Genomic DNA, 23,368 nt, shown 5'->3' on the forward strand with positions numbered 1-23,368 from the left:
ATCACTGTGCTGTCTACCACTTCTCCACAGGGCGGAAGTGCACAAGCACAGGTTTAATGATGGGGGGGCAGGGAGAATACAATATCAGTGAGTTTTCTAGAAGTCTAACTTTGATTAACTGTCACTTCTTCATTTTCCTACAAATTATCTTTTTCCACATTACTGCCTTGGCTCAAGGTAATCTTTCCCTGCTCTTACGCAATCAAAAGAAAGACCACAAACAATACCAACCACCCAGGCTATGGCTGCTCTTTAATTTTCCCATGGACCCTTGAATGAGACAGGTCACGGAAGTATGCTATTTTCTCTCTACTCCAAGTAGAAGGCATATCTGTGTCAAGCACCAGGGAACTCTGAACTCCAGCATTTTTCATCTTTGAAAACTCACACAAGCAACTAAGAAATCCAAGGGAAGAGGAGCTTGATTTTCTCAAGTAACATGTAAAAGACATTCATGAGTAGAAGATGCTACCCAAAAATTTAAAAATTTTTTTCACTTGTAATTAATCTAAATTTAAACAACCACACACGGGGCTGCTGGCTGCCATACTAGACAGTACAATCTTAGGATCTTTTATTTTATTTTATTTTTTTGAGATGGAGTCTTGCTCTGTCACCCGGGCTGGAGTGCAGTGGCTGGATCTCAGCTCACTGCAAGCTCCGCCTCCCAGGTTTACACCATGCTCCTGCCTCAGCCTCCCGAGTAGCTAGGACTACAGGCGCCCGCCACCTCGCCCGGCTAGTTTTTTGTATTTTTTGTAGAGATGGGGTTTCACCGGGTTAGCCAGGATGGTCTCAATCTCCTGACCTCGTGATCCGCCCGTCTCGGCCTCCCAAAGTGCTGGGATTACAGGCTTGAGCCACCGCGCCCGGCCCAATCTTAGGATCTTGCTCAGTGGTCTTTCAGTTACCAAAAACCCAGGAAAACTGCAAAGTACTCAGATTATGTTCACTGGATTCCTTTTTGGCTAAAAATGCAACATAGCAACTTCTAGCAGGAAAAAGTCAAGGTTCAGAATGTTACATGTCCTCTTTGCATTTCAGTGAAACAGACCACTCTTGTCATTCTAGCTGGTTGTTCACAGATAGTACAAAACTGGGTATATATTGCACTGTGATTAAGTAACGTTATGAAAGAAGCAGAGAGATTAAATGCAAAACATCTACAAATTCTGAACTAAAAGTTAGCTCTAAATGCTCAGTAGCCTATACCCCCTTCCTGATGCATTTTCCATATCAGAAATATCTAGGCTGCATATACACCATGGAATACTATGCAGCCATAAAAAAGGATGAATTCATGCCCTTTGTAGGGACATGGATGAAACTGGAAACCATCATTCTGAGCAAACTATCGCAAGGACAGAAAACCAAACACCACATGTTCTCACTCATAGGTGGGAACTGAACAATGAGAGCACTTGGACACAGGATGGGGAACATCACACACCTGGGCCTGTGGTGGGGTGGGGGGAGGGGGAAGGGATAGCATTAGGAGATATACCTAATGTAAATGATGAGTTTATGGGTGCAGCACACCAACACAGCACATGTATACATACGTAACAAACCTGCATGTTATGCACATGTACCCTAGAACTTAAATTTAAAAAAAAAAAAAGAAAGAAAGAAATATCTAGGCTGTGTAGTCCCAGCTACTTGGAGGCTGAGGTGGGAAGATGGCTTGAGCCTGGGAGGCAGGGGTTGCAGTGAGCCAAGATCACACCACTGCACTTCAGCCTGGGTGACAGAGCCAGACACTGCCAAAAAAAAAATTAGGCTAGTGCAGTGACTCACACCTATAATCACAGCACTTTGGGAGGCCAAGGCAGGATCATTTGAGCCCAGGAGTTCAAGACCAGCCTGCGTGACACAGCGAGACCCTGTCTCTACCAAAAAATTTAAAAAATTAGCCATGTGTGGTGGTGCTCACCTGTAGTCCTACCCACTTAGGGGGCTGAGGTGGGCAACTGCTTGAGCCCAGGCCTTCCATGGCTGTAACACTACAGTCCCAGGATGGACAACAGACCAAGATCCTGTCTCCAAAAAAGAAAAAACAAAATACGCCCCCCAAACATCTAGTGTTTATTAAGCAGAAAAAAACCCAGAGATTAGCTGCCACCATCATGCTAACTGGAAAGTGAGTGGCAACGAAACAGGTAAGAAAAAGGATGCAAAGGTAATCACACTTAAAGAAAAAAACAAGATGAAAAATGGAAAAGCCATCCACTTGTCCTGGCGCCCTACCTAGACACCACCACCCTTCCACCACCTTCCTACCCAACCCTCAGTCATACAGAACCTTGTTTTCTACTTTACTGTGGGCATAGTGATTCCTCTTTAAATGTCAGATCATTTTATTCTCCACTCAGAGAAAGACCTAATGCAACCTGCACTGTTCACTGGCTAATTTATGAGACACGCCCAGCCCCCTTCTTGCTGGTAGAGGCTGATGATGTCCTGGGAAGGAGGAAGAGCAGTACACAAAGCACAGGCACACAGAATTCAGCTAAGGAGCTTCTGGTAAAGCTTTTGCTTTTCCTGCTAAAAGGGACAGACTGCTTACCTCCACCCCCACCTCCTCTTCATACTGCCCCGAATGCAGATGTGAGGGTTGCAAAATGGCTCCAGCAGCTTCCAACATGAGGCAACAAGCAAGATGAAAAGCCAACAGCTGAGAATGGCAGAGTAGAAGACCTGAGAAGTACCTGGGTCCCTGAGAGCATCACTGAACACATGAGTAACACCAGTAGCCACTGATGCTGGCACTTCTTGCTATTTGAGAAAAATAAACCCTAAATTGCTTAAGCTGTTGTTAGTCAAGTTTTCTGTTATTCTCAGAATGTATCCTTGATATACCAAACATGACGGCCTCCAGAACAAGTGGCCCCTGTGGACTGACTGCCCATTTTGAGTCTAGAAGCACATCTGGCAATGAACACACTGCTGCTCTGTGGCCCTAAAAGGCTGTGGAAAGGAAATCACCCACCTCCTCTCTGAGTGAGGCTCAGTCCTCCCTCTTCATAATTGTGAGTGACCTTCAAATTTTAAAAATTCTTGCTCTTGACCCTGCTCTGAAAACCAAAGAATCTTTTCTCTCATACTATGGAGTCAATAACACCTCCGTGGAAGAGAAGGGCCTCTTTTTCTTTCCTCAATGTATTAAACAGCAACCACCAGGAGCTCACTCAGCAGAGGGAAAAAGGAGCATCCTTGTAAAGGAAGATAACAATGTCAACAAGAGCTCACAGCCCCAGAGAGAGTTCTTCCAGCGCAAACAGAGCTTCAAAGGCTCTCTCACATAGTAGCCCAGACACATTCTGTGAGATCAGGCAGGCCGGGATTAATCTCATTTGAAAAGAGGCCTACAAAGATTAAGTGATTCTCCTAAGATTAGAGTGCAGCTGTGCCAGCAACCATGACAAGAAGCCGCTCCTCTGGGCACACAGAGTGTACGTGGGTCCCGGTCTGGGCTGCCTCCCTAAACCACAAGGAAGACGGCAGCACATCCCGCTCTTAGCGTCTATGAGACGACAGTTGGTCTCCTGTTTAACCCTCCAAGGGAACCATCAAGATAAACCAAAAGCAGCAAAAACCAAAAACAAACTGTCAGTCAACAAGTTGCTGATGGGTTTCTGGAACTGAATTCCAGAGAGAGAATGAAAGGACAGGAACCAACTACTAGGTTGAACTTTCAGTTTAAATGTACTATGCAATCGGATTAAAATAATAAGCTACATAGCAGGCAAAAATAATTACAAAAAGTGATTTAAAAAACAATATCCTTTACAAGAGCACAAAAAAGTACCAAATATCATGGAATGACTAACAACAGATGCATAAGTTCTTACACAGAAAACAACACAACATTGAGAGAAATTACAGGCCTACAGAAGCGGAGGGGTATATCATGTTCACTGATGAGGAAACTCAATAAAGACATTAATTCTCCATTTTTATCTATAGATGCAATACAATCCCAATCAAAATTCAAATTATTTTTCTGAAAACTGATAAAGTAATTCTAAATTTTATATGGAAATTAAAAGGCCAGGGATAACCAAGACAATCTTGGAGAACTTATATTACACTAGATAACTAAAATAAAGTACATAAAGTTAGGACAGTATGTATTGGTGAAGGATGGACAAACAGATCAAAGCAACAGAGAACCAGACCCATATGCATACAGACACTGGATGTAAAACAAAGGTACTGCTGCATTGCAAAGGAGAAAGGACAGTTTCTTCAATAAATACTTGACCAAATTGATACTCATATGAAAACAAAACAGTGACTATTAATCCTACATGTAACAACAAATACAGAAAAACATTTCTAGATCAAAATGTAAAAGGTAAAACAACACTTCTAAGATTAACATGGGAGAATATCGTCATGACCTTGAGAAAGGTGAACAGAACTCAAAAACACTAACCTGAAAAGACTAAGAAACTAAACTACCTTAAAATTAAAATTACTGTTCATCAAAAGATACCATTAAGAGTCACAGAATGGAAAACATATTTACAGTATTTACAATACGAGTTGTAGAAAACAACTCAGAGCCTAAATAACACCTATAAACCAGTAAGAAAATATGCAACCTGACAGAAAAAAACAGATGAGACTTGAGTACACATCACAAAAGAGGATATCCAAATGGCCAACAAATGGATGAAAAGGTGAGCAACCTCATTAGCCGTCAGGGAACTGCCAAATAAGAAGTACAATGAGGCATCATTATAACCCATTAGAAGGGCTAAAATGTAAGACTACCAAAATGTAGCACTGATGTAGAGCAGTGGTTCTCAAATGGGGACAATTGTGCCCCTGTGAGGTAATCTGGTGATGCGTAGGGATATTTCTGTTGTCACAACTGGTAGGGGGAGGGTGCTACTAGCATTTAGTGGGTCAAGACCAGGGATGCTGCTAAACATCTTACAGTGCACAGAACAGCCCAACATGGCGATAGTGCTACCGCTGGGAAACGCTGATGTGCAACCAAAACACATCAAATAACAGGACCGCTTTGAAAAACTGTTTAGCTCTCAGGTTGAAAGAAAGCCAGACATAAAATAAACAGTATCATATGAGTTTGATTTCTGTAAAACTCAAAAATGGACAAAAACAACCTATGGTTTAAACATCAGAACAGGGTCAAGTGTGGTAGCTCACACCTGTAATCTCAGTACACTTTGGGAGGCTGAGGCAGGCAGATCACTTCAACTCAGGAGTTCAAGACCAGCCTGGGGAACATGGCAAAACCCCGTCTCTACCAAAAATACAAAAAAATTAGCCAGGTGTGATGGCAAGTGCCTGTACTCCCAACTACTTGGGAGACTGAGGTGGGAGGATCGCTTGAGCCCTGGAAGCAAAGGTTACAGTGAGCCAAGATTGCACCGCTGTACTCCAGCCTGGGCAACAGGACAAGACACTGTCTCAAAAACAAAATAAAATTAAAAAGAAAAAAAATCAGAATAGTGGTCACCTACAAGTAGTCAGGTAATAAAAGAGGGGTGAAGTTGCTGAGGGAATGCCGCATTCCATGGAATAGTGACCAGGAGGGAAAATGCATGGGCCTGGGGGTAACATTCCATTTTCTGATTCAGATGCAGGTTACGGGGGTGTGTTCATATTGCGAGAAATCATGGAGACACAGACACATATATAATATAAATATGATATTCATATGCTTTCCTATGTACTTCAGAAATACTTTCAGATGACACTATATCCATCCACTTCAATTTATGTGTTCATTAAAAAGAAAAAAAAATCAATGGGCTAGTACTCAAGATCTGTCCAATTCCTTAGAAACAGAATGCTCCTTTGAGATTTATGGAAAGAGAACGTTCACATATATGAATAACAGAAACACCTCTAAAGTGCTGATTAACTCTTTTACATCCAAGACCCGGCTTAGGAGTACCTGTCGTTTGACTGAAACTAGTTCCATGTCTAGTTGTCTCAGCACCGTGGTAGCAGCAGTGGCATTGGCAGAAACAGCCTCCACATCTTCTTGAGAAAGAAACATTCCTTTAGGAGGTTTCCTTTTTGCTCTATTTTTAGCTTGTGTGCTATGTTTTTCTTTTTTGACCTGAGGAACTGTCTCAGTAGGGGGCACCTGCATGATATACATATGTGATAAATGAAACTTAAAAAAAAAGTCAATAAACGTATTTATTTCCTTAGCATGGCACCAAAACAATCTAAGACAAATACCATGCCCTATCAGAACCAAATGAGATCTACAAATTCTAACAGGCAGTCCACAGGCAGAATTTGGGCTATGGAGTTTTGACTAAACACAATGAAACTGTGTTCCATTCCTCCTTGTACAAATACTTCCTTACTCTATCATTTTAAGCCAATGAAAATAAGAATTCTTGGCTTCCTAAAAAAATATCTGTATTCTCTGCTAGTGAGTTTTGTGGCCACACACACATCTGTATTTATCTACATGAAATTATGGCTTTTTATACACATTTTTGGAGAACACAATTTTTAGGGCAACTTATATGACTTACTCTAAAATAATATACCTTCTCATTTAAAAATGCATGACGGCTATTAACTTCTGTAAAACCAAAACCTTCAGAAATGAAACAGTAAAATCTTGTCAAGTTAAAGAATATAATTTACTGGTAACCATTTTAAGAACAAGAAGATTTATAATTGCTCATAATTTCATCTTGTTAGTGCATTAGCATTCACTGAAAAAGCTGAAAATATGACTTTCTGCTTCGTATTTTAAAAGACTGAGCTAAAGACACTGCAAAACTATCATGGTAGAGATTAATTTCTTCAACAAGCGGGTAATACAAAAATATTAGTAGGCAATAAACTGTGCTCTGTATGGGACCATGATGTTTAATAAAGATCACCAACTGACTATGTCTGTTCTAGTATCATTTTAACACTTAAAAGAAACTATGGGCCAGGCGGCTGGGCGCGGTGGCTCACACCTGTAATCCCAGCACTTTGGGAGGCCCAGGCGGGCGGATCACGAGGTCAGGAGATCGAGACCATCCTGGCTAACACGGTGAAACCCCGTCTCTAGTAAAAATACAAAAAATTAGCCGGGTGTGGTGGCAGGTGTCTGTAGTCCCAGCTACTTGGGAGGCTGAGGCAGGAGAACGGCATGAACCCGGGAGGCGGAGCTTGCAGTGAGATGAGATCGCATCACCGCACTCCAGGCTGGGTGACAAAGCGTGACTCCTCTCAAAAAAAGAAAAAAAACAAACAAAAAAAGAAACTATGATGGGCCAGGTGTGGTGGCTCACGGCTGTAATCTCAGCACTTTGGGAGGCCGAGGCAGGTGGATCACTTGAGGTCAGAAGTTCAAGACTAGCCTGGCCAAGATGGTGAAACCCCGTCTCCAGTAAAAATACAAAAATTAATCAGGTGTGGTGGTGGGCCCCTGTAATCCCAGCTACTTGGAAGGCTGAAGCAGAGAATTGCTTGAACCCAGGAGGCAGAGGTTGCAGTGAGCTGAGATCGGACCACTGCACTCCAGCCTGGGGGACAGAGCAAGACTCCATCCCAAAAAAAAGAAACTATGATTTAGCCATTTTCTTTCTGAATCAGAAATAACATTATATAAACAGGAATTATAAAAATTGTATGAAATCAAGTGTTTTCTCTCATTTAAAATGTGCCACTGAAAAACCTGGTAAATAGCAATACATCAAAACAAAGCTTAATAAAAACTCCAACTACAATATGATTTCCCAAAGAATCTAATTTAGCTAACCCTCAGGATCTTATCTGGGCATTCATATAAATTACGCGCAAAAAAAATGACCAATTTCCAATTTGGTGATATATAACCAAAAAACGCCTCAACAATATATATATCTAGAACACGCTGACTCAACAATTCAACTTCCAGGAATTAGTTCTAATAAAAAAAAAAAACCTACAAGCACAAATATTGAGTTATGTGAGAATCAATCAATCCAGCATTGTTTATAAAAGCAAAAAACAGGAAGAATAAACAACTGGGAAATCCACATAGAATAAGGTAACTCAATTATGAAACATTCATGTGACAGAATAATATATAGCTATGTATACAAATATATTTGACATAAAAAAAAATTCAAGGTCCAGCCTGACCAACATGGTGAAACCCCATCTCTACTAAAAGTCAAAAAAAACTAGCAGGGTATGGTGGCATGTGCCTGTAATACCAGCTACTCGGGAGGCTGAGGCAGGAGAATCACTTGAACCTGGGAGGCAAGGGTTGCAGTGAGCCAAGATCATACTACTGCACTCCAGCCTGGGCAACAGAGTGAGACTGCGTCTCAAAAAAAAAAAAAAAAAAAAAAATCAAGGGGCTGGGCTGGGGATGGCTCATGCCTGTTATCCCAGCACTTTGGGAGGCCATAGTGGAAGGACTGCTTGAGCCCAGGAGTTGGCGGCTGCAGTGAGTCACGGTGCCACTGCATTCCAGCCTGGGTGACACAGAAGACCCTGTCTCAAAAAAGAAAAAAAAAAAAAAAAACCAAGGTAGAGTAAATTTTAAAAGGTTCGAAAAATTACAAAGCTCCCATTCTATTATTTCCAAAAAGTGACTAGATTCAGAATTAAGAATATACATTTTACTGAGAGTTCTCAGGAAAAAGTCACCAAAAGGTTGACAGTGATTATGAATAATAATAATATAAATTGCTTTAATTTTCTTCTTTCAGTTGGCTGTATTTCCTACCTTGTCTATAAGAAGCATATATTACTGATGTCATTTTAAAGTTTAGATAAATTTAGACCCTTCTGTTTTTACAGGCTTAAAATAACTGGCTGGGCGCGGTGGCTCAAGCCTGTAATCCCAGCACTTTGGGAGGCCGAGACAGGCGGATCACGAGGTCAGGAGATGGAGACTATCCTGTCTAACAGGGTGAAACCCCGTCTCTACTAAAAAACACAAAAAAAACTAGCCGGGCGTGGTGGCGGCGCCTGTAGTCCCAGCTACTCGGGAGGCTGAGGCAGGAGAATCGCGTGAAGCCGGGAGGCGGAGCTTGCAGTGAGCTGAGATCGCACCACTGCACTCCAGCCTGGGCGACAGAGCGAGACTCCGTCTCAAAAAAAAAAATAAAAAATAAAAAATAAAATAAAATAACTGTTCTTATAATTTGGAGCAGAGAGAGAGAACTCTCTGAGAAATTTTATTGAAACTATAGACTGTGTCTTCAGAAAAATACCTCTATGAACCTATGTAAAAGTTACATGCAATTGTAGGGGTTCGCGAGCCCCCTGAATCCAGAAACTACAATCTCTTGTATAATTATTTTTTTAAGTGATGAGATGAAACAGTCACCATGTGAGAGAGGATGGTCCTGGCTCACCCTGGTGTAACCAAATTATTGCTTCTGAGTAACAGGAGGGCTGTGCTGAGTCCCTGCCAGCTCCCTGCAGTCACCCCAGGCACGGCATGGGTGCCTAGGATGGGCAGATGCTGGGGCAGCTATAGTGTGAATGGAGACCCTAAGCCTGCCTGGAATTCACCAGACCACTTGCTAGCCTACTGAGCTAATGGTTTATGAAGAAAGTCAGTAAGGACTGCTGTCCTAGAGAACATCATTACTCATTAGTGCTATTTTCTCTCCTTTAAGGCTTCCTTTATTCATATCTATTGGCAAACAAAATTATACAATCTACAAAGCAAAGACAGTATTGTTGAAAAAACAGTCATGCTGCTTTCCACATAGCACTTAATATATTAAGTAAAACAAGCAAGAGGAATGTTTTATTTATGAAACTAGTAATAAAACGTATTCGTCTAAACAATACTAGGGGGAAAAAATACCTCCTTTTTGCTTTCCTTGTTTTGATCAACCTCAATGTCAATGGGATTATTTCCATTTGTTTCTTCCAGTTCATCCTCACTGGAAGGCAAGAACAAGTTATTGAATGGTTATTTTGTACTAATTTTACCAAATACAAACAATAAATTGATTTAACTGAAAATTTTGTACTAATTTTACCAAATATAAACAATAATTGATTTAATATAAAATTAGTATGTTTTCAGGCTGCTGAGATAAAAACATCTTTGTAATTGAAACAGAATACCAACTCCATAGTTCTTTCAGTCTAAATGATGAAAAACTACTAAAATAGATTCCTAACTTCCCAATCCAGATCGAAAACATGATTGCTCTATATTTGTAAACTGAAAATATCAAATTGAAAATGCATTTACATGTTATTTTCCCATAATTATCTATTGAGGACTAGGATATGATTACTAAACAAAACTGAGAAATTATGGAGAATAAATTTCCACTGCATTGAAACAAACCTGACAACAAGTAAAAAATCCTTTTTCAAGTACCATCTTTCTACCCAAGGCCACACAAAGTCTGAGGCTTTTCTAGTGTCCTGGACAACCAATGTTTTAAAATTAAGTTTAATTTTAAAAAGAAAACTTACATTGGTATATACTTCAAATGCTTTTTGTAATATCCTGAATGTAGTATTTTATTTAATTTCAATTTCAATTTAATTTAATTCAGTATTTCATTAAATTTAAAACAAACAAACAAGAAAAGTCCCGGTGTAGGTAGGAACGCAACTGTAAAACATGAGAAAACTAAGTCTACAGAAGTCAAGTAGCCTGCCCCAGTTTGCCCACCTCGCACTGCTCTGGAATCCATCCCAGGAGACCATGCCCACTATGCGCCACCTCCTCCCCATCCTCCACCAAGGTAGCAGGAAGCTCTAGCTGAGGAAAGAGTGTCCACAAGAAGAAAGAGCCTTCGGTAAGGGAATTTTGTCCCAGTTCCTGCCACGACTTTCACAGGCAAGTCCTGTTAGAAAGTCAACAATTTATCACGTGCTGCTGCAGCATCTCCATCCCTGCATCCCAAAAGTGGTTAAGGTGCACATGGGAGGTGGAGGCAGAGCTGTTTTTGGCCCCATCAGGGCCAAGTAATGTAAAAAAAGAAAGAAAGCAAGCAAGCTTCCAGGGAGTAAGAATGGAAGTGTTGGCAGGTATTCTTATTTCATACTCAAGGATATCCAATCCCATTCTGTATTATTTAATTTTGATTGCTGTTTAGTAAACTGCACCTGCTTGTAGTAACAGACTTACTATACAGACAGTAAACTAGGGAAATGAAAAAGCTTCATTAAAAATTGATAAGAGCACTCATCCCTAAATAGACCTACTAGTATGTAAGTCGGAGGCAAAAATATGCAGATGTATCATAGTCAATAATTTTATAGGCTCTTACAATTGAAAAGAGCTTTGGAGATGTTCCTAACATCACTCTCAATTTATACTTGGGCCAAGAGGTTTGAATTCTCCAAAAGTGATACTCAACTTTCAATGTGCTCTCACATGTTACTTTTTCATTTGAAATGATAAAATTCCATCCTGAGATGGGACGCCGGGGACCGTGTATTTCATCCTCCTTTGATTTTTTTTTTATTATTGATAAAAATATGACAGGAAATGTGGAAAATAGGATTTTTTTAAAACCTACCTATATCTCTCACCACTTTAACAAGAAAACCATTAGGTCTGCGTGCTGCCTTCTGGACTTCAAACATCTTCATTATAGAGTTAAGGAAAACAAGTTGAACTCACCTGCCTGTATGTACAATTTTACTATGTTAAAAAATAAATGAAAGACCTTAAACATCCCAGTGTAGCCTGTGGCATGTAAGTGGAATCTTCAGAGCTGAGACTAGAACCCATTTCTGAGTGTGAGCTGGCCATTTCCACTTCTCTAAGCTACATACAAGACTGAGGAAGTGATGGTTAGGAAGTATTCTCCATACTAAGCTATCCTTAAAACTAACATCCTTATTAAGAAATTATAGGCCGGGCGCGGTGGCTGAAGCCTGTAATCCCAACACTTTGGGAGGCTGAGGTGGGCGGATCACGAGGTCAGGACATTGAGACCATCCTGGCTAACATGGTGAAATCCCGTCTCTACTAAAAATCCAAAAAAATTAGCCAGGCAAGGTGGTGGGTGCCTGTAGTCCCAGCTACTTGGGAGGCTGAAGCAGGAGAATGGCGTGAACCTGGGAGCTTGCAGAAAGGCGGAGCTTGCAGTGAGCCGAGATCGCGCCACTGCACTCCAGCCTGGGCGACAGAGCAAGACTTGTCTCAAAAAAAAAATAAAAAATAAAAAAATCATAAAATGTTTCTCTTTCTCATTCACACACAAAAAACAGATGGTCAAAAAAAGAAGAAGCAACTCTAAATTGTATTGTTGTATTTTTGTTTCCACATGACGAAGGTAAAAACACACCAAATGAATCTTGTAAAATATGCCATATTAAACCTCAAACTACAAAATAAAAGATTCTTTTTTATTAAAAGGAGCCACCCCTTCTAAAGGGGCAGGAAAAAAAATGGGTCAAAGTTAACTGACTCAAAATGGAAGTTCACTGACTGCAGGGAAAGAGTGGTGAGAAAAAATCCCTGAATAATGTAACACACTCCAATACATCTCATGAACATGCAGTTCCACCGGGAAGGCACGGGGAGAAAACCAGTCATTCTGCCTTGCCTTTGTGTATCTGGGGCTCTCAGATAGTCCCCTAAGTGGTTAGACAACACCCCAGCCACGTGCTCACCTCTCCTCCCGCTCCCGTTTTTGTTTCCGGGCATGGCGATCCATCACACTAGTTTTAGTCCTTGTCTTCTTCCAAGAATAGTAAAATTTTACCAGACTTGCTATAGATTTATCAGGAAGCTAAACATAAAAAATGAGTTGGTTTATTTGAATATAAAAGTAATCTTGAAAAATCAAATGTTTAGGTACCTTTAATAAGGATCACTCTTCTATGTCTGAAGCCATAGCCCTTTTTTCTGATAAGAAAAAATTGATAAACGGATTCTTATCAATAGACATTTTAAATTACTGAAGTTTGTAAGTGAAACTTAGTCAATGAAAACCAGTTCAAGATGAATCAAGAGTTTTCACACACCCAATGTCCTTAAATAAAACTTAGTTTATTTTTTAAAAATTCATTTTAACACTTAATGCAAATGTCAGTAAGCTTTTAAGTAGGAATCTACCAAAGAGCTTTCCAGAATGTAAATGATAAGTCAGCTGTTCCCAAGCAGACAGAGCCCCTTGAGGCACCACCTCAGATAACCATGAAAGATCTTTTGTGCTGGGCGCGGTGGCTCACACCTGTAATCCCAGCACTTTCGGAGGCTGAGGCGGGCAGATCATGAGGTCAGAAGATTGAGACCATTCTGGCTAATATGGTGAAACCCTGTCTCTACTAAAGATACAAAAAATCAGCCGGGCGTGGTGGCATGCGCCTGTAGTCCCAGTTACTCAGGAGACTGAGGCACGAGAATTGCTTGAACTCGGGAGGTGGAGGCTGCAGTGAGCCAAGATCGCGCCACTGTACTCCAGCCTGGTGACAGAGCGAGACTCCGTCTTTAAAAAAAAAAAAAAAAAAGATCCTTCGTATGGGTCTAATCTTTTGGGAGTCCCAACAAGAGGGACTGGGGCGGGTGGGGAGGGTCCAATCACAGATGACAGGATGGGAAGTGCTAGAAGTGCTTTACTCCTATAACTGGAAAACTCCTATCCACAGAGCAGCACGTACTAAGCTGAATCTTCGAAAGGGGAACTTTATCAAAAATGGGAATATTTATGTTTGAGTATGATATCCCTATCTCAAGTATGCTGCAGAAGAGAGTAGCTAAGAGAAAAAACTAGTTAGAACTCAGTGGTCTCATCTACTTACCATTTGTTGGATTCTATGAAAAGTTTTCCCATGAAAACTAAAGGCTTGCTCAAATAAGACTTTATCTTCCACAGTCCACTCATCTGGGAAAGGGGTAAAGTTGGGCAAATCAGCCAATGACTTTTCGATATTATGTTTATGCCAGAAGAGCATCCCAAGAGCCTACAAAAATCATATCAGTGAAATTTTACATAAAAAAACAATGAAAATGGAAATGAGAACAAAAAAAGAAAAGTGAGAACTACTTCATATTTAGACAAACTCACTCATATACAGTGCTAAGTGGCAGACACTGTCAGATGCCCCTTTTGCTATTCTTTATAATTGTGGTAACATACACACAACATACTTTTTTTTTCAGGTGATGTAATTTTTATTATAGGTATGTCTTTTAATATAGGTATAAGTATCAAGAAAGAGTGAAGCAATTTAAATAAATTATTTAATTTTCAAACAAAATACAGTATATTTTAATTGGAAATTACACATACAATAAAAATATTTTTCTTGGAAACGATAAGTATACAATTCAGGATGGTGATAACTTGTTAGGTACAGCAACAAGGGAAGGTGATACTTGTTAGGTATGGCAACATAGGTATCATCAGGGAAGTGGTCACAGAGAAACTATCTACAAAACAATTATTCTAAAATAGTTAAAAATTAGCATGAACATAAAGAGATGAAATGAAAAATGAATACTGGCTTTCACTCCTTAGAAACTGGCTGGGCGCGGTGGCTCACACCTGTAATCCCAGCACTTTGGGAGGCCGAGGTAGGTGGATCACATGAGATCAGGAGTTCAAGACTAGCCTGGCCAACATGGTGAAACCCTCTCTCTACTAAAAATTCAAAAAAAATTAGCTGGGCATAGTGGCGCATGCCTGTAGTCCCACCAATTCAGAAGGCTGAGGTAGGAGAATCACTTGAACCTGGGAGGCAGAGGTTGTTCCAGCTTGGGTGACAGAGACTCGTCAAGGGAGGGAGGGAGGATTTATTACTGTTACTCCATTTTTCTAATAGAAACTTGATTTCGGCCAGGCGCGGTGGCTCACACCTGTAATCCCAGCACTTTGGGAGGCTGAGGTAGGTGGATCACATGAAGTCAGGAGTTTGAGAGCAGCCTGGTCAACATGACGAAAACCTCTACAAAAGACTCTACTAAAAATACAAAAAATTAACTGAGTGTGGTAGCGCATGCCTGTAATCCTAGCTATTCAGGAGGCTGAGGCAGGAGAATCACTTGAACCAGGGAGGCATAGGTTACAGTGAGCCGAGATCGCGCCACTGCACTCCAGCCTGGGCAACAGAGCGAGATTCCGTCTCAAAAAAAAAAAAGAAAAAAAAAAAACATAAATTTTATCCACCTAACCATCCAAGTGAACAGCTCAGTAGTATTGAATACATTCATAATGTTGTACAATCATCCCAATATCCATCTCCAGAGCTCTTTTCAACTTGTAATAGGGAAACTCTGTACCCATTAAACAACAGTTCCTATTCCCTCTCCCTATTCCTCCCAATCCCCAGCCCCTGACAACTATCATTCGACTTTCTGTCTTTAAGACTATTATTATTATTGATCGGGTGTGGTCGCTCATGCCAGTAATCCCAGCACTTTGGGAGGCTGAGGTGGACAAATCACCTGAGGTCAGGAGTTCAAGATCAGCCTGGCCAACATAGCGAAACCCCATCTCTACTAAAAACACAAAAATTAGCCAAGTGTGGTGGCTTGCGCTTATAATCCCAGCTACTCGGGAGGCTGAGGCAAGATAATCACTTGAACCTGGGAGGTGGAGGTTGCAGTGGTGAGTCAAGATCATGCCATTGCACTCCAGCCCGGGTGACAAGAGCGAAACTCTGTCTCAAAAAAAATTGTTTTAATTTATTATTACTATTATTATTATTATTATTTGAGGCAGAGTCTGGCTCTGTCACGCAGGCCAGAGTGCAGTGGTACTCACTGCAACCTCCACCTCCTAGGGCCAGGTGATCATCCTTGATTGCCTCAGCCTCCCAAGTAGCTGGGATTACAGGCACATGCCACCACACCTGGCTAATTTCTTTTTTTTTTTTTTCTTTTTTTTTTTTTGGAGATGGAGTCTCGCTCTGTTGCTCAGGCTGGAGTGCAGTGGCGCGATCTCGGCTTACTGCAAGCTCCGCCTCCCGGGTTCACGCCATTCTCCTGCCTCAGCCTCCTGAGTGGCTGGGACTACAGGCGCCTGCCGCCACGTCCGGCTAACTTTTTTTTTTTTATTTTTAGTAGAGATGGGGTTTCACCATGTTGGCCAGGATGGTCGTGATCTCCTGACCTCGCGATCCGCCCGCCTCGGCCTCCCAAAGCGCTGGGATTACAGGCGTGAGTCACCATTCCCAGCCAAATTTCTTGTACTTTTTGTAGAGACAGGATTTTGCCATGTTGCCCAGGCTGGTCTTGAACTCCTGGGCTCAACTGATCTACCCACTTTGGCCAGAAGTAGAATTGGTGGATAATATGGTAATTCTATTTTTAATTTTTTAAGGAGCTGCCATCCTGTTTTCCCCACCGGGTGTACCATTTTACATTCTCACCAACAGTGAATGTCCTTGTCTCTTATAACCTTTTTTAATTTAAAGTCTATTTTGACTGATATTATTATAATCACTCCTGCTTTCTTTTGGTTACTACTTGCATGGGATACCATTTTCCACCCTTTCACTTTAAAACTGTGTCTTCGGAGCTAATGTAAACCTCTTGTATATAGTGGGATTCTGTATTTTTTACCCATTCTGACAATCTCTGTGCTTTGGAAAGTTTAATCCATTTATATTTAAAGTAATTACTGATAAGGAGGAACTTTTGTCATTTGGCTATTTGTTTCATATACTCCTTAAAGCTTTTTATGTCCTTCATTTCCTGAATTACTGTCTTTTTAGTTTTTTTTTGTTTTTTTTAAAGACAGGGTTTCACTCTCATTGCTCAGGCTGGAGGAGCAATGGCATGATCTTGGCTCACTGCAACCTTCTCCCTTCCAGGCTTAAGCAATTCTCCTGATTCAGCCTCCTGGGCAGCTGGGACTACAGGTGCATGCCACCATGTGCAGCTAATTTTTTTTTGTAGAGACAGGGTTTCGCCATGTTGCCTAGGTTGGTCTCCAACTCCTGAGCTCAAGTGATCTGCCCGAAGAGCTGGGATTATAGGTGTGAGCCACCACGTCCAGTCTCATTTTTATGTTTTGTTGATTATTTATAGTGAAAGATTTAAATTTCTTTCCATTTCATTGTGTATATATTCTATAACTATTTTCTGAGGCTGGGCATTGTCGCTCACACCTATAACCTCAGCACTCTGGGAGGCCGAGGTGAGAGGATCACTTGAGCTCAGAAGTTGGAGACCAGCCTGGGGAACGTAGCAAGACCATGAATCTACGAAAAACAAACAAACAACAAGTTAGCCAGGCATGGTGGTGCACGCCTGTAATTGCAGCTACTTGAGGGGCTGAGGCAGGAGGACTGCTTGACTCAGCCCAGGGGTTAGAGGCTGCAGTGAGCTATGATCACACCACTGCACTCCAGCATGGGTAACAGAGCAAGACCTTGTCTCAAAACAAAACAAACAAAAAGACACAAGTTTTTATTTATTTTAAATTGCACATTAGGCCTTTATTACACTGATCTTGAAAGAAAGATTTAGTACAGTTATGCTCAAAATGAATACTGGGTCCACATGGCAGAGCCAAGCAATTAGAACACGATTTAGAAATCAGTCAGTGAAAGACATATTTGGACATGATCAAGAGGCATTTCACTGCCACAAAACAAGGTAGGGGAGGGATTCGAAAACCCATAGCAGGATGCAATCCTACCCCTTAGAGGTCAAGAAGTTTATCCCATGTTGGTGTGAGGAATGGCTTCTTTTCCTTTTTTTATTTTTATTTTTTTGTTGTTGTTGATACAGAGTTGTGATCTAGAGTGCAATGACATGATCTTGGCTCACTGCAACCTCTGCCTCCCAGGCTCAAGCGATCTTCCCATCTCAGCCTCCAGAGTAGCTGAGACTACAGGCACCCACTACCACATTTAGGTGATTTTTAAATTTTTTATAGAGATGAAGTGTCACTATATTGCCCACGCTGGTTTCAACCTCCTGGGCTCAACTAACCCTCCCACCTCATCCTCTCAAGTAGCTAGGACCACAGACACATACCACCATGTCTGGCCGATTTTAATTTTTTCTAGAGACAGGATTTTGCCATGTTGTCTAGGATAGAATGGCTTATTTTCTGAAGACCACATGTGGGACTACTTCAACTGCTACCAAAAATTCCAGAAGGGGGCTGGGCGCGGTGGCTCACGCCTGTAATCCCAGCACTTTGGGAGGCCGATGTGGGTGGATCATGAGGTCAGGAGTTCGAGACCAGCCTGACCAACATGGTGAAACCCCGTCTCTACTAAAAATACAAAAATTAGCCAGGCATGGTGGCGGGCACCTGTAATCCCAGCTACTCAAGAGGCTGAGGCAGGAGAATCGTTTGAACCCGAGAGGCGGAGGTTGCCATGAGCCGAGATCACACCACTGCCCTACAGCCTAGGTGACACAGCGAGACTCCGTCTCAAAAAAATAAAACAAGGCCAGGCACGGTGGCTCATGCCTGTAATCTCAGCACTTTGGGAGGCCGAGACGGGCGGATCGCGGGGTCAGGAGATCGAGACCATCCTGGCTAACACGGTGAAACCCCGTCTCTACTAAAAATTTTTAAAAATTAAAAAAAAAATAGCTGGGTGCGGTGGCGGGCACCTGTAGTGTCAGCTACTCGGGAGGCTGAGGCAGGAGAATGGCGTGAACCCGGGAGGCAGAGCTTGCCGTGAGCCAAGATTGCTTCACTGCACTCCAGCCTGGGTGACAGAGTGAGACTCTGTCTCCCAAATAAATAAATAAATAAATAACCCCAGAAGGGTTTTTGTTTCGTATTATTTTTACATACAATTTTTTGGAAAAGTAAATCTAACACATGAACTTAATACAGGATTGTATGGCCTCTTCAGAGAGACTCTCCAGCAGCTTTTAATTGAGAATATCCTCATTTCTCCCCTTTACTTTTGAAAGCATTTTCTCAGATACAGAATTCTTAGTTGACAGTTTTCTTCTCTTGCTGCTTTGAATATATTAGCCCACTTCCTCTGGCTTCCAAAGGTTTTGACAAGAAATACCCTAACAAGCTTATTCAGGATCCCTTATATGTAATAGGTTAGTTCTCTCTTGCTGCTATCAAGATTCTCTCTCTCTTCGAAGTTTCATTATGTGCTTTGGTGAGTTTGAGTTTATCCTACCTGGAGTTCACTGAGTTTCTTGGATGTTTATATTCACGTCTTTCATCAAATTTGTGAAGTTTTTGGCCCCTATGTCTTCAAATAATTTCTCTGTTCCTATCTCTTTCTCTTACCCCTTATGCAACTTTCACATACATATGTTAGTCCACCCAGTGTGTTCCTAGGGTACCTTAGGCTCTGGTTACTCTTCAATCTTTTCTCATCTGGCTGCTCAGACTTGAATCATTGCCACTGTCCTTTCTTCACGTTCTTTCTTATTCTTTCTTGGGACTCTTCAAATCCGCCTTTGAGCATGTCTAGTTAATTTTTCATTTCAAGTGTTTAAGCTCTAGAATTTCAATTTGGTTTCCTTTTAGGTTTTCCATTTCCTTACTGTTATTTCCATTTGTTCATACATCATTTTCTTGACTTTTTCTGTATCTTCTATTAGTTCTTTAAAAATATCTTTAAGATAGTTGTATTAAAATCTTTGCCTAGTAGATCTGCCACTAAGGTCTTTTCCCAGGGACAGTTTCTGTTGATCAATTTTTTTCTACCGAATGGGCATAATTTACCATTTCTTTGTATGCTCTGTGATTTTTCTGTTAAAACCTAGACATCTAATAACGTAGTAACTCATAATCACACTCTTCCTCAGGGTTTGCTACGTTTTTACTAAGGTTTGGCTTTCTTTTAGTTGTAGGCTTGCCTCCATGCTGAGGATCAGCCTGAGTATAAACTGAAGGTCTTCTCTGAGGCACTGACTTTCCTTGCCACTGGTCACAGAACCAGCATGGTTCTAGGATCTGTGCTCTTCAAGTACCACACTTTACTGCCTCAATATATAAACGAAGAAGGTAATTTATGAAAGCACAATTGTTGTGTTATTCTTTTAAAAACTATATATATATGTTATATATGAGATATATAAAGGTCTCAGCTTAGAAAAATGGTAGAAATAGAACAAGCAACAAAAGAGGTAAAATGAGATAATCTAGCAATACTTTGCTAATGGTAATTTTTACACTGGAATTATAATATAGGGAATTTTCATGCTAATGCTCTTTTTTTATTTTTTATTTTTATTTATTTATTTTTTGAGACGGAGTCTCGCTCTGTCGCCCAGGCTGGAGTGCAGTGGCACCATCTCGGCTCACTGCAAGCTCCGCCTCCCAGTTTCACGCCATTCTCCTACTCCTCCGGAGTAGCTGGGACTACAGGCGCCCGCCACCACGCCCGGCTAATTTTTTTTTCTGTATTTTTAGTAGAGATGGGGTTTCACCGTGTTAGCCAGGGTGTTCTTGATCTCCTGACCTCGTGATCTGCCCGTCTCAGCCTCCCAAAGTGCTGGAATTACAGGTGTGAGCCACTGCGCCTGGACACTAATGATCATTTTTAAAGGAGAAATGATCAAGACTACCATCCTTAAGAATTCACACAGGTATATTTTGCAATCATCTAATAATTAGAAGTAGCTTCAATGACCAGGATAGAGTAATTAAATGTAAGGCCAAGTCCAAAAGAAAGTATACAATTTCACATAATCTGAACTTTTGGTAACTTCCATCATTCAGAAAAATAAGAAATGTCAGTAACTTACAGGTTTTAAGATCTAGATTAATGCCATGGAAAGCATTAATCCAACTTGATGTGTTTAAAGTAAACCATTAAAGCTGAAACAAGGTATCATCACACTTTTGCAGAAAAATAAATCTTGTGGATTTCTTATTAGTACATTCCAAACAACATTTAAAAGAAAACCTTGGCCGGGCGCAGTGGCTCTCGCCTGTAATCCCGACACTTTGGGAGGCCCCTTCTCTACTAAAAATACAAAAATTAGCCAGGCATGGTGGTGCGCGCCTGTAATCCCAGCAACTTGGGAGGCCAAGGCACGAGAATTACTTGAACCCCAGAGGCAGAGGTTGCAATGTGCTGAGATGCACCATTGCATTCCAGCCTGGTTGCCAGAGCGAGACTCCATCTCAAGGAAGGGGAGGTGAAGGGAGGGGATGGGAGGGGAGGGGAGGGACTTTAATCAAACATTTACAACCTGAAAATTATTCAAAATGGTGAATATTAAAACACTTCAGGTAAGAATGTGAAAACATGCGTCAAAAAACATCATTATACAACCAGAAGAATGAAAAATCACATATTCACATGAGAAAGCACTATGTTCAAGCATCCAGCTCCTTAGTAATCACTAAGTAATCAGTGTCCTAAAGGCTGTAGATCTGCTGAAATGCACAGATGTGCCTTTCAAGTCAAAGCGTCCTCTAATATTCATCTTGAACAAGAAAAAGAAGACCAGAGTTTGTGTAACACTACTAGTAATTACCAAAAAATTGCTAATGAGGAAACACTGCTACTCAATACAGAGAAGAAAAAAATAAAATTATTTAGTTATAAATACTCATTTTTAACAGCAAAAGAAAGAAAACCATGATATTACCTGTTCCATGTTGTACCCATGCTTTTCTTTGGCAATGGCAATGTATTCGTCCACTGAAAAACAAGATGAGACGCCAGTAAACAAACTGAGGGACAGAGTACACCCTATGGTCCACTAGAATTGATACACGTGTATATTTCAGGCCTGCTAATATGGTTTGGCTGTGTCCCCACCCAAATCTCATCTTGATTTGTATCTCCCACAATTCCCAAGTGTTGTGGGAGGGACCCAATAGGAGGTAACTGAATCATGGAGGATGGTCTTTCCTGTGCTATTCTCCTGATAGTAAGTCTCCCAAGATCTGATGGTTTTAAAAAGGGGAGTTTCCCTGCACAAGCTCTCTCTCTTTGCCTGCTGCCATCCATGTAAAACATGACTTGCTCCTCCTCACCTTCCACCACGACTGTAAGGCCTTCCCAGCCATGTGAAACTGTAAGTCCATTAAACCTCCTTTTCTTCCCAGTCTTGGGAATGTCTTTACCAACAGCATAAAAACAGACTAATACACTTGTCATGTACAAGACTAAAAGAACAGACAGTAACAAAACAGAATCATTATAATACAGTTATTGATCCCACAGAGAAACTTCTGAATGAATATTCTGACATATTAACAGCAGTTATCACCTGGTGATGAGATTATGAGTCTTCTTTAAAAGAGAAAAACAAAGGCTCATGCCTGTAATCCTAACACTTCGGAAGCTGAGGCGGGAGGATCCTTTGAGGCCTGGAGTTCTAGATGAGCCTAGATAACATAGTGAGATCCTGTCTCTACAAATAATTTTTAAAAATAATTAGTCAGGGCCAGATGTGGTGGCTCACGCCTGTAATCCCAGTACTTTGGGAGGCTGAGGCAGGCGGATGACTTTGAGGTCAGGCGTTCAAGAGCAACCTGACCAACATGGCAGAACCCCATCTCTACTAAAAATACAAAAATTAGCTGGGTGTGGTGGCACACACCAGTAATCCCAGCTACTTGGGAGGCTGAGGCAGGAGAATCGCTTGAACCTGGGAGGCAGAGGTTGTAGTGAGCCGAGATTGCACCACTGCACTCCAGCATGGCAACAGAGCAAGACTCCGTCTCAAAAAAAGAAAAAAGGAAAAGAAAGACAAAACCTTTAGTTCTACTTAAAACTTTCTACGACAAACAAGTATTACTTTAAACAATATGTTTAGCAGTAAAAATAAGTATGAAATTGGGGGTCATTTTTAGTCTCAGCTCAGGTTGAATAATGAACAAACTATTCTTATGTTTTAAAAAATTCTGAAGAGACAGATTACATGGCCCAGTGCTTGGTATTTGCTTTCAAATATGTACTCCTCCAATACAAGGTGGCTAGCTTTCAAGTACCATGGAAAATACCAAGGAAAACGAATTGACTCAACCTCCAGAAGAAGCTGCCACCCCCAAAGATGAATCAATTTCCTCCCTGAGGATATTCTAATCTTTCTTCCCAAATGTACAAGAAAAAATAATGCACTAGTCAATAGCACTGCCATATGTTCATGCACGATTTTCCTTTATGAATTAAAAAAATAATAACACAAGCTAAAAAAAATATCAAGTAGTACAGAACTGTATGAAGGTAGGCAGTAAAATCCTGACTAGTCCCTATTCCCTCTTGGCTCCTAAATCTTACTCTCTAGGTACAATGGCCAAACTTACAGAAGACAGGCTCAGAGTGATCCACTTTCCCACTATGACACAAAGAGTAAACAGAGGAGTCCTAACAAGTCTGAGCTTCTCCATCTCCGTTTGCTATGCGATTATACCAAAAGCATGCTCCCAGCTCTGGGAGAACTGTCAACCAATTTAGGAAACAGAAATCAATTTTGAAAAAGAATTCCAACTCTTATAGAAGCATGTATTCTAAAAATTGGGAGAAAATATTCCACTGACAAAAG

At 41.0% G+C, this 23,368-nt stretch overlaps 1 protein-coding gene across 2 annotated transcripts in view; it reads right to left on the bottom strand.

The window, feature by feature from the left end:
- RCOR1 (REST corepressor 1) overlaps positions 1-23,368 on the bottom strand; it is a 134,026-nt gene that overhangs the window by 10,316 nt on the left and 100,342 nt on the right. Inside the window, exons 4-8 of one of the 2 annotated variants that reach the window (XM_017961555.3) lie at positions 21,464-21,516; positions 13,723-13,884; positions 12,592-12,710; positions 9,809-9,887; positions 5,933-6,127 (exon numbers count right to left, since the gene is read on the bottom strand). In XM_017961555.3, the coding sequence (XP_017817044.1) occupies positions 5,933-6,127; positions 9,809-9,887; positions 12,592-12,710; positions 13,723-13,884; positions 21,464-21,516 (608 nt within the window). The remainder of the gene's footprint in view (positions 1-5,932; positions 6,128-9,808; positions 9,888-12,591; positions 12,711-13,722; positions 13,885-21,463; positions 21,517-23,368) is intronic. The other variant, XM_017961556.3, reaches the window with a different exon arrangement.

The sequence above is a fragment of the Papio anubis genome, chromosome 7 (genome assembly GCF_008728515.1).
Source record: "Papio anubis isolate 15944 chromosome 7, Panubis1.0, whole genome shotgun sequence".
Lineage (NCBI taxonomy): Eukaryota > Metazoa > Chordata > Mammalia > Primates > Cercopithecidae > Papio > Papio anubis.